This window comes from Alosa sapidissima, chromosome 12 (genome assembly GCF_018492685.1).
Source record: "Alosa sapidissima isolate fAloSap1 chromosome 12, fAloSap1.pri, whole genome shotgun sequence".
In the NCBI taxonomy this organism is placed as follows: domain Eukaryota; kingdom Metazoa; phylum Chordata; class Actinopteri; order Clupeiformes; family Clupeidae; genus Alosa; species Alosa sapidissima.
The window spans coordinates 8,894,308-8,906,418 of record NC_055968.1 but is presented as its reverse complement, the minus strand read 5'-3'; the positions used below and the strand labels follow the sequence as shown (position 1 = coordinate 8,906,418).

Sequence of the window (12,111 nt, the reverse complement as noted above, 5' to 3'; positions counted from 1 at the left end):
TGAGAGACCTTCCAAACTGGTTTACCAGAATGTTTAGCTCTACATATTCAGTGATGCTTTAAAATGGGCTGAATGCGCAAAAAAAGGCAAAAAAAATAATTCAAGCTATTAAAGTTGCTTCATAGAAAGATCAAATATAAGTATAGGGAGGGGAAAAAAAACATAATCTTAAACTTAATTCCTTCCTATAGAATAATTTCTATTGGATTGCAAGCCTCATACACTGCTGCATGTTTCCACTTTCCTTCTTCATTTCCAACACATAATCTTTGCTGTTATGTCTCCGATTTAATTTTTTTAAAGAATCCCTAAGCCCTTAAAAACATAGTTTGATTTCCAATTTTCGTTTGCCAGTGTAAGTAGGTGGTTAACAATGCTCATGGAATCTCATCCTGCATGTAATTTGTGGCGTTTGCATCTCTCTCCATTCATGATGTGTTCGGTGAAGAGTACACGATGTCTAAAGTTGGTTTAGTTGATGGGCAGCTTGAATGCTGTCGGGCGGCTTTGCTGTCACTTCTTAAGGATGTGTGTCATACATTCTAAAAATCTTTTAAACAGGGTCAGCCATATGCCAGTCACTGCAGCTAAGATGGAACGACATTGTGTTCTGTCGCTAACACTGAACAGAGAGGAGATTAATGCCAATCAGTAATTTCTAAGTTTGGGACATGGCCTCTAAGTACTCATAATCAGACCATTTCTAAACGCCTTTGCACCACTCAACTTATGTTACAGTTATCCATACCATGTATCAGCATGGGGAAATGAGGTTTAGGACATTTTTGAAGAATTTACGTTGTGTTATCTGCACTGTCTAGCCACTGATAATCATCTTTTATTGTTGTTGTATGGTGGGATAAGCTTAGCGAAGACAGCTGACACAAGTCACATTTAGGAGTTGTCCAAATCTTCCGCCTCCAAACCAAATAATTGTGCTTGTGTTGCCGCTCTAGCCGAGCGGATTATCTCTGTGAGATGGTCGATAATCAGCACTTAACTCTCCACTCACAGACCCGTATACTTATACTTATTTATTTGATTTAGACTTATTTGTTTGATTTTCCTCTTCCTTGTCTTTGCTGGGCTGGCCTACAGCTAACAGACCGGTTGTTATGTCAGACCCACCGTGCAGGTTCCATCTGGAGAATATACAGGAGGCTCGCAGCTTTTTTAGTCTCAAGGTTCCCATAGAAACCAGGGCTGTTCCACTCCAGTCCATGCCCTCCTTACAGGTTTGCCTCCTAACGGTCATCCTAACGCCCCCTTGCCCCGCTGTCCTCAGCGAACCACAGTCTATCAGCGGAGCGTGGCATATGTTCTTGCCATGCGCACAGCTGTCATAAACGGGCCGGAAAGCATGTGTCTGCCACGTTTCGGTTGTGGTCGTCATGGTTTATTCCTCTCTTGTCTGTCTTTTTTCGGTCATGTATAACCTGGCCTTGAGTGAGGGTGAGCATGATATTTGTTCATTAATTACCATTGGCATTTTTCAGCAATAAAGTGTACACAGCAGTTATAAACTCATCAATTATTAGTGTAGCTCTGTCAAAGCCATATCAACTGAAAGAAGAGGGCAAACAAAAAGGTGAAAGTGAAGAAAAAAGCACAAACTGAAAGTTGCCCAACATCGCTGGTGATTCCTGCCCCCTCCTGTGGTTGGTGGTTTGTTGTCCTCAGCTGAACTGGAGCCCCCGCTTCTCACCTGCTTGGTGACCTGTCTGCTTTAAATGAACAAGCATTCCTGGGGGCTCGACTGGAGGGGCAGGAGCAGGGGCAGGGGCAGAGGAGGGGCCCTCCCTCGGTCACGGGGGGCTACATTCCTTCCACATCTCTGGGGCAGCACTGCTCTCTGTTGAGCGAGCCCTGTGCACTGCAGACAATGACAGAGAGGCTTCACTGGGGCTGAAGTTTATATGGACACTAGATCAGCCCCCTCCCTCCACACACACACATATGCATGCATACACACACACACACACACACACACACACACACACACACACACACATGCACACACACACACACACACACACACACACACTCACACACACACACGCAGGCTTGGTTTCACTTCTGTGTCTGTGTACTGTTGGTGTGTTTCTGTGTGGTTATTCTGCCAAGCGGGGCTCCATTTGCGTTTCCAGGCTTTCTGAAGCTCAGAGTTTGGCTGCACCAGGTACTCTGGCTCAGGATCGCCTCTCCTGCACATTGTGTGGAAAGAACAAGAGGGCCAAAGTAGCTCAACCCAAAGTTCCTCTGCTACATCAAGTGATGAAATCTCTGAAAGCTTCTCATCTTCCTGCTGGAACTGTTTTCAGAGACCCCCTTCCCTTCCCTTACCCAACCCACCCACCCATCAGCCTCCCCAGCCCCCCCCCCATCAGCCTCCCCCTCCCCCAACTGCCCTCCTCATGGCCCCTTTGCCAATACTCATTTTCGGGACCTTAAAGGCGTTATCAGGAATGTGAACTTGACTCAGCTCGTGCTCTCTGGCAGCAGATGTGCAGGCTCAGCTCAGTGCAAGGCAGCATAAAGTAGCCCGCGTCTAGGAGCCCGAGCTGCCCGCCTGCCGGAGATGGATGCCCAGAACACCGCACCACAGTCACAGTCAGAGCCAGAGTCGCAGCTCAAGCCGTCACCTTGTCTTTGCATTTGTTTCATTCTAGTTCAACACAATAGTTTAATCCCGCTTTTGTGCCGGTAAATCTTCAACAAACTCTCTCTCTCTCTCTCTCTCTCTTTCTCTCTCTCTCTCTCTCTCTCTCTCTCTCTCTATCTCTCCTTCTTTCCCGTCACTGTGTGGAATCCCACTTCTTCCCCCCAGCCCCCCCCCCCCCAACCAAAAGAAAGAAAGAAAAAAAAATCCACGGAAGCCAATTTGGTCGGCTCCTGTGCACTTCCAAAAAAGCACGTCTCCAAAGACCTCAAATCCACCGGCTCGCATATCTCAGCCAAGAGAGGCGTAAATCAGCCGGCTGTATATCACAGCTAATTAAGAGCAGGTCTCCACCGCCCCACCGCTGCCGCAGCCAAAGAGGTGAAATAATACTCCTCTCCGTAATTATGGATGAAACAATGTGTTTAGAGGCGCTTCGCCGCGGCACATTTGGAGGAGTCTCCTCTGAGACAGCGCAGAGGAAATGGCACAGTGGTCATTATAGCACTTTATCCCCCCTTTGTCTGCGAGGGATTATAGGTTTCTGCCACTGAATGCAATTTTTTTATTCAATTTCCGTTAAACATCCTCTTACTCTCCACAAAGCCATTTTTTTTTTTTTTTTTTGGTCGGGGTAGAAAAAGGAGAGTGAGATGAAAAACCCAAAAATGAGGAATGAAATGTAGCTTTTATTTCACCATCATGTAATCTATGGATTAAGTATAAGAGTGCATTTATTTGCTGTCTTGTGTCCTTTCAGCCTGCTTTCAAGATGTATCGTGAGAGGTGGTAACATGGTGCAGTGTGCAGGTATGGGTGGATAACTGGGACATTCTCTAATGTCTCCTTGGGCCTTGGGGTTGATCTTGTGTATTTGCATGGCAACCTCAAGCCCAGCACAGGGGCCTCTTAAGTGACATATGGACCCCGCACTTAGCTTTTGTTTACTGCAGTTGGTGTAAATGCTGGTAACACAGGTCTCAGCTCAAGTTCATGACCGTAAATCATGCCGAGGATGGGTTTTAAAAGCTCCATTAAAGTCGCCCATCACACTCAGACAACATGTGGCCCAGACACGCCAGAGAGACGCTTTCTACCCCCCACAACTGTCATTGTCACTTTTAGTCACTTTGGCTGGAGGGTTAGAAATAAGGCCCGCAAAGCTCACACAGACGTCACTCTTTTTCTCTGGTGTGTATCAGCACACATGTGCCAGGGAAGGTCACTGACCCCGTGGTTAAATACTTTATAACTTACCAGCAGGCCAGGGGAGGTTATGTACGTTTTTGAATAGTTGTTAGCTTGAATTATGACTTGTGAGGACTGTGAGGTCATGTTGTTCTGTACGTTGTACACACAGTCACTGCACTTTCAACATAGTTGCTTTGTGCATAGTTGCTATGTCTGGCTAATATTTCAGATCGAAAGTAGAATTAGATTAGCGCATCGAGACTATACAGTTGCCCTCTTGCTAAGCTTATGTCACAATGTGACGGCAGCATATCAAGCTTTACATGAGTGTTAGTCTAAGCCTTGTGACGATCTGCATAATTACATCGATTGCTTTGATTGTAAGCTGTGCACTCAGATTGTGTGTGCACAACTGGTTAGTCTCCAAACCTAAAAAAAGAAAGTACAAGGTCCTATGGCTAGGCAAACATACTTAATCTTCTCCAACATGCTCTGCTGGATTTCTGTGCCCTCCCTTTCATCAAACCCTTAACAACACTCTTGCTTCTGATTACCAATTATACCTCTCCTGGCCTCTCAAATACTTTAATTACTGATTAGAATTCTGCCTTCACAAAGCCACCACTTGAACATAATTGCTCAATAAAGTCGGGGGGGACGTTGTCGTATTAAGTAGGTGTTCCCGCTGCTTCTCTCATTAGTACGCACTCAGGGCTCTTGTCTCGCTGTCGGCGCAAATGGAGTTGTCTTCATTCACGGCACAGGGACCTCCTCCCTCGCACAGCATCGCACCCAGGCGCCGCACCGCGCCATGCCGGCTGACGTGACGTGCGACGGAAAGCGGACACGTACATGAACACGAGCAGCTGGAAAGCTCTGCTAACTTTGCCAGACGTTAATCTGAGCAGTGACGCACTCAGGCCAAACACTTAGTGGGCATGCTGTTCCGCGCTGTATGTGAGGCAATTAGCAGCCGGAAAAATGGCCATGTGAGACAGAAGTTAATGCACAATATTTAGTCATTTTTCTTCAGACCCATGTTTACCATTTCTGACTGCTGTTGTTGTGTGTTTGGACATTGTGCAAAAGTTACCCGAAGCTGTCAGTGAGACTGTCAGCTTCTTCTTCTTCTTCTTCTTCTTCTTCTTCTTCTTCTTCTAACAAGCAACCCAGAAAATCTGGTTTTTGTTTTACTTATTTTATTCTCTAAGGCGACCTTGGGTGCTCTGAAAGAAATGAAACACATAGAATGTACTATTATTTTTTAATCACAGTTAATTGGGCACGTTTTGTTTTGCCACTTCCAAATATCAAGCAAATGAAAGATGTGAAAGAAGCAGTTGTTTAGTAGATGTGACACAAGAGCTGTGAGAATAGTGACATGGCCTGCTGTCACCTGAGTAGTAGAGACAGTGAGAGCTCAGCGTTAATATTCAGTCAGCTTAAATGTACTCAAAGGACAATCTGAAGAGTCAAGATCAATATAGGTTTATCTTTAGTGCGGTTGCGGTTGTGTAGTGTTTGCTGAAGTTCCCATAGACGTCTACATATAGAATGTGGGGGGTTCCAGCGACTGACTAACAGTTTCTTAGCAGCTGGTTTGAAAAGTCATATAGAACAAACAGGCTAGGTGTTAAAATAACATCGGTGTCTATCAGGATTGATATGTCATTAGCTAGCCATTGTTGTGTGTCAGTGTTAGCCCGACTGTCCAGTTGCTTTGATTTCTTCTTTTGTGATGAGGAGGAAGTAGTTAAAGTCAACTGCTTGTGCGCCGTCGACATTTAGAATAGTTAAACCAATAAGACCAATAGATTTTATGTCAGGAGCTCCCTCAATGCGTGTGCAACTCCATACATGGGTCACGTGATATCCAAGTTCAGTTCAGTTTAACTTCGATCTGAAAAAAAAAAAAAAAAAAAACACTTTGGAGAACTATTTAGAATTTGATGAATTAATACAATACCTCACTGTCAGTTCTAACCTCAAGGGTAGAACATAATGGAGAAGAATTTAATATACTGCTCAATATGTGAGGATGTAACCCCTGATAAACAACATTATCATTATGTTTAAGGTTTAACACTTAATATTTCGCCAATATTTGTTTGCAAAGGTTTACACAAGAAAAATCAATATAGTCAAGCAATCATTACATTACTGTAAGTACATACAGTTAAGAACAAAATTATTCATACCCCTGACAAATATTGATGCAATGTTGATTTTCTCTTGACCAATATGTTTGTTTTGACTGAAAATGACACTGCCCATGCCAAAAGGTTGTAAGACAATGTGGTAGAAGATTCCAATGTGATGGAATCAAAAAGATAATCGTTTTTATCTTTTTTTAACATTTTTATGAAAAATGGCATGTCCAAAATTATTCATACCCTTTTTAAATAATCAATGTGCATCAGTACATATCATAATGCCTAAGCAAAGCAAACTTTTGCAAACTGCAAAATGTACAAATGGGCAGCATGTGCTGAAAATGATAATTAAGACTTTGAACTTTGCAAAAGCCCATAATATGTGTTCTCTCCGGAAGTGCTTTGAACTCGGCTAACTGCGTTGCTATGGAGCAATACTGTTGCTGAATGGTGAGCTGCTGGATGGCAGTGTGCTGCTACAGAAAGCTGAAACTAAGCCTAAGACTGATCTAAATATCATGGAAAGTTTTAACTTGGAAGCTTGTCACCATATATCAACCAGATACCCGTATCCACACACACACACACACACATACAAACACACACACAAACACACGCAGACATTTCAATTCTTTCTTTTTTCCCCCCAGGTCACTCCATTGCTCTGTAAAAGGTCATAGGTCATACATGCGGGCAGCTATTGAGTGGTCTTAGGTCAACAGATCCAGCTGTTTCTTATTTACATGAACATGCACTGCACAGCGGAGGGGTCACCTCGCTCATACTCCTTGATCTACCCGTTTGCTCGTAGGACATTCACCGTTCTGCAGCTGCTTCCATTACCATAATGACCAGGGTCCCCGCAGATCCTTAAAAAGTCTTTAAAAGTCTTAAATACAACTTTCGGTTTTTAAGGCCTAAAAACATCTTAAATTTGTGTTTGTGTAAATAAGTGACCAGTGTACCTTTTGCGGGAAGCATTTGTTCTGTGTCATAGCATTCTGTAGATCAAGAAGACGAAGGCTACTGGAGGAAGTGTAGTGGTTGCAGAGTGAAGATGTTTTTCACAGGTATCAGTAAAGGTGTGAAAACGGTAAGAAACGGGACAGCCGTGGCCTACTGGTTAGCGCTTCGGACTTGTAACCGGAGGGTTGCAGTTATTTAAAAGCATTACACCTTTGGTCGGCAAGATTGGGCTTGAGGAAACTCTGGTGTTGAAGATGTTGATTGGAAGTGGGGAAAAATAATTGTCTTATTGGTTGATATGGGGTGTGTGATTGTGACAATAATAAGCAGAAAATGGCATTGATTATTTCTTTTAATCTCCTGTTGCTATGTCACTTTTCAAGTGCAGGCCTTTCAGGAGAAATCAGATTTCACACGCTCAATGTGAGACACTCAGCAGCAGTAGTTGTTTTAACTTGTCATATTTATCTTTTTTGCCGTGGTATAGTCTTATTTTTTCCATTTAGATGTCTTGAAAAGGTCTTAAAAGTTTGAAATTTGCACTTGAAAATGTGCAGATACCCTGTAAATGAGCATCAGTGATGGTTTTGTTGTCATTTGTTTGGCCCTACTGCAGGACCCGTGTGCGCGCACACACACACACACACACACTTGTGTGTGCCTATGTCTGTATGTGAGAGGATGAATTGCTCTTTGTTCCTTCTAGCTGACATGCATGTACAGTAGAAGGTTTCATAGTTTCTTCATGTCCCTTAACAGAGTAAGCACACGTGTTGATCAGTGTTGAACTTCCCAAGCTCTTATGATCTGATGCAGCTGTACAGTACATTCCTGAATCAGCTTCCATGTGAAGTTGTCCCATAGACACGCTATGCATTTGAACACTGACATGGCCTCTAAGGTCAAGCATTGCGCAAAAAGGGACGCACACAGTGCAGTAAAGTTTGGAGTTGCACTGTTTAATCTCCTGTGGACAGTTAATAAAATCAAGTTCTGCAGAATCTCTTTATCAGAGTCTGTCCGTCTCCTTGGTGATGATGCACAGAGCAACTTTTTGAGCAGTATTGCCAGCAGTGTTGCTGAGTGATGTTGTTTTGGCACTTTCCCATTGACATTGGGCAACAAATTTTTGTCTGGAGAGCTTTATCATTGAGGCGATCGTCCAGTCAGAACCAATCTATCATGTGATTGCCCGGGAACATTTGTCAAAACGTTTCCCCATGTATCACCAGCTCCAGCCTCCATCTCAGGTACTTCTCTCAGTCTCATAACGTTTCTTTATCTGTGTGTGGCTTGGGTCCTGCAGTATACAGTAAGCAGAGCACCAAAAGAACATACAGTCTCATTCATGTCATATTTCATGCCAACACCCAAAAGAGGAAGTCAGCCAAGCCAGGGAAAAGCAGGAGGCATTTGATTTGTTTGCACGCTCTATGGCCACAGCCCTATTTGCATTTATTCACACATGTTCATTTAGCATATGTGTTTATCTCAAACTCTCTCCAGTTCAATTGAGAATAAATGTTTCCTCAGATGTGTCATCCTTGTGCTGTATGCCAGGCCCAACGCCTTCTGTTCCAGCACCTGGAAATATATTTATCATTGAAAAGCAAACAAATAAACAAAAAATAAACAGTTGAGTTGCATTTTCAGTAAGAAACCATTGTGCTCTGATGACTTGTCCTTGGTCATGCCCTGATGATAAGAAGACTGAGTTGTACCAGCAGCAGTAGCAGGTGACATGGTGTACTGTAGCCTGTGAACTGGGATCTCCAGCACCAGAGACCTGTTTATTCCTACTGTGTCTCTGTGGTACAGCCTGTACAGGAGGAGAGAGATAATAATAATACATTTTATTTTATAAAATACTGACCAAATTGTGGGGGTGGCTTTTCTGAAAGGCGAGGAGCTAAAAAATATTTTAGCCTTTTATGTCACCCAAGGTCACTTCACAAATATTTAGAGATATTTCTCTCCCACTATCTCTCTCTCTCTCTCTCTCTCTCTCTCTCTCTCTCTCTCTCTCTCTCTATATATATATAATATATATATATATATATATATATATTGATATGCCCCACCGCCGCCCCATGCCTGTGCCCCATCCCTGCCCCATGCCCTCCATGCCCCCAGCCCCACCCATCCCCTCTCTGTGTGCCCGTGCCCGTGCCTGTGCCATGCTCTGCTCCACATCCTGCTGTAAGTCGTCCCCTTTAATAAACCATGCCCTCGCTGAAACATTTACCGCTTTCATGTGTCCTGAAATAAGAAATCCCAAACAACTCTGATGTTCGAGAGAGACGTACATGGAACTTAATGTATTAATTTTGTGTCAAGCCACAACTTACAAGTGGCTTGTATTATGGGGGGTGGGGTTGGGTGGGAGAGAGAGAGAGGGGCAGGAGAACAAGAAGAGAAAGACAGAAGTGCACAGGGAGGGAGGGAAGGAAGGAGAGAGAGACAAAGAAAGGAAATTAAGAGTCTTGACAGATGGATATTGTTTTTTTTTTTTGTTAATCTTTCTTGCGCTCAGCTCGCTTTAGAGGCCAGGGCTGAGGAGTTTGGTGTCAAGGTCACAAGGTCATTACGTAAAGCGTTCACACGGCGCCATCAGGATCCCCGTAGGGCAGATTTCATGTGCTGCCTCACCCGCTGCACTCAGAGAAGTGGCCTCGTATTCCCATCCCAGCCCATGTGCCCCAGCCTCAGTCCTAGACACAGACACAGCCTCTCTGCTCCACACTGCCGCTCCTCGCCTTTCACTAAAGCCGCCCTTAATTAATTTGGTCAGCAGACTCAGATAAAGCCTAAAGCCGCATTGATGACATCAATTAGATTCTAATGAAAACAGATAAAAGTGCCCCCCCCCCCCCCCACTTGCTCTCCCGCCATCTCTCTCGCTCTCCCTCTCTTTTTATTTCGGGCTCTCTTTCTCTCTCCCTCTCGATGCTTACATGCCAGAAAAGGGGGGGTTGGTGGGAGAGGGTTTGGAAAGGGGGGAAGGGAGGTAGCAAATGGAATTTTTGAGCAGCCTTCATCAAAGTATTAACATGGCAGCAAATTCCCGTTACGTCTTGTTTAAAAAAGGGGAAAAAAGCCTTTAATTTGCAAAGCTCATGTCTGGTATGGTATTTAGAAGTACATGGTCAAATGATTCAATCCAAAGTCGCACACGGAGTGAAGCCAAATCGGAATCTAATTTGGCAAGCGATGCTCCTCATTCTCCACGAAACATGCAGTCAGACCCAATCCCCAGATTAGCATGGACTTTAGAACTGTAAACTTGGCTGGTTGCCGCTCTCTTGGCCGGACAAATACCCCCGTCTTACCCGCCTCGAACGCGCAACTTACATTTCCAATCGGTGGAAACACCTGCTTACCACAGCTTAGGAGCTCATAGTTAAGCAAATTGTTTCAATTATGTTTGGTAATCTGTTCAGGACAATATGCTCACTAGATATAAGTCCAGCCCTCTCCGCCCACAGACACACACACACACACACACACACACGCACACACAGAGAGAGAGGATGACATTCACATGAACACACAAAGGCAGAACATAGAAACAGGTGTATATACATGTAAGCATATTGTGTTTGCTGTACAATCTGTTTGTGCGGCTCAAGCACGTATGCCCAATACGAGAAAATGATTAATCATGAAAAAGCAACAGATTATTTTTTTCCCTTTTGTAGTTGTAATGCCATGTATGGGTGGATTTGCCTTCTGGAGAGTGTTTTGTGCGTTGCATTTACGCTTTTTAATTCAACCCAATCCAAAGCACACTCTGCTGTACTAGTCTGAATCAGGTGTCTTCTGCATTTGCCGCTTTAGTGCTGCGTGTAGATGATCCTCTACGTGTAAGGCACACACCCACCCACACACACACACACAGTGTTGGTGTTTGTATGCTAATCCCTCTCGTGTTTTGTGTTGCAGGTGACTACCCCCCTCCGCCTCCACCTGTGGCTGATGCCAGCGGACTCCCATCCCCCTCCTCCTACCCTCCCCCGCCCCCCATGGATGGCTCCCCACTGGGATTTCAGGTGAGATCTGCGTCAACCATCCCCCCATCCCAGCACTTCCCACTAACCCTACTATAAACCCAGAGGAACCAGTCAACTCCCCCCCCCCCCCCCCCCCCCACACACACACACACACCCCCTCCATGACACCCGGATAATGTTGAGTATTTTCCAAACAAGATTGGATACAGTAGGTCTTTCTAGTCCTACTCCTCTGCCCCCCCCCCCCCCCCCCCCCCCCCCCCCCCCCCCCCACACACACACACACACACACACACATTTCCAGCCTGCCCCTGCCTGGGCCTCCTACAGACTTGTGTACTCTGAGTGTCACGTGTGTTCTCCGTGGGCAAATTTGGCCTTGGCAGTGCGGTGGTGTGGTCTCAGGGAAGACTGACCCCTATTGGCATGCCTGTGCCATGTCCTCTGGCATGCGGCGTGACATTTGCTCCGTCGCTTTCGGCATTCCCCAGTGCTGCGCTCCCCCCTTCCTCTTCACCGCCCACAGCCAGACTTTCTCAGCCCCCCCCCCCCACACACTTGCTGCCCTCTATACATACCTCCCCAGTGATTTATTTTTTACATAAATAGTGGATTTTATTTCCGAACACACACACACACACACATACTTTGAAGGATAATATGTTGAGGTGTACTTTTGCTGAGCTGACACACGCGGCACATTGAAAAGAGCATGCTGGTCAGGTACGTTGGAGAGAGTCGGCCTTCTGCCTGCGCATTGTTGAGCGGCTTAGCAGCTGATTCGCTTGTAATCGGCTGGTTGAGTAACAGTTCCCGGCGTCCAGCTCCCTTCTCACTGCTGAGGTTTCATTGGGATGACTAATTATGTCCAGCTCAGGTTACCGCCCCAGATTCTGACACCAAAACAACATCGGGAGGGAGGACGATTGGATGAGGTTTGGGTGGGGTGTGGTTGGACAAGTCCTTTGGTTATCAACGATAGTGTTTATCAGATGTGTGTTGTTTATTAGCACTATTGTGTTGTGGCCATGACTGTGTTGAGGCATAAGCCACCCCAGCTATTGCAAGGAAGTATGGTTTTATATATATATATATATATATATATATATATATATATATATATATATATATA

The 12,111-nt window shown here is 44.9% G+C and overlaps 1 protein-coding gene across 1 annotated transcript in view; it reads left to right on the top strand.

The window, feature by feature from the left end:
• The window catches only part of LOC121724846 (LIM domain containing preferred translocation partner in lipoma), a 150,991-nt gene that overhangs the window by 44,911 nt on the left and 93,969 nt on the right, over positions 1-12,111 (top strand). The window contains 1 exon segment of the mRNA XM_042111722.1: positions 10,912-11,018. Coding sequence (XP_041967656.1) covers positions 10,912-11,018 — 107 coding nt within the window.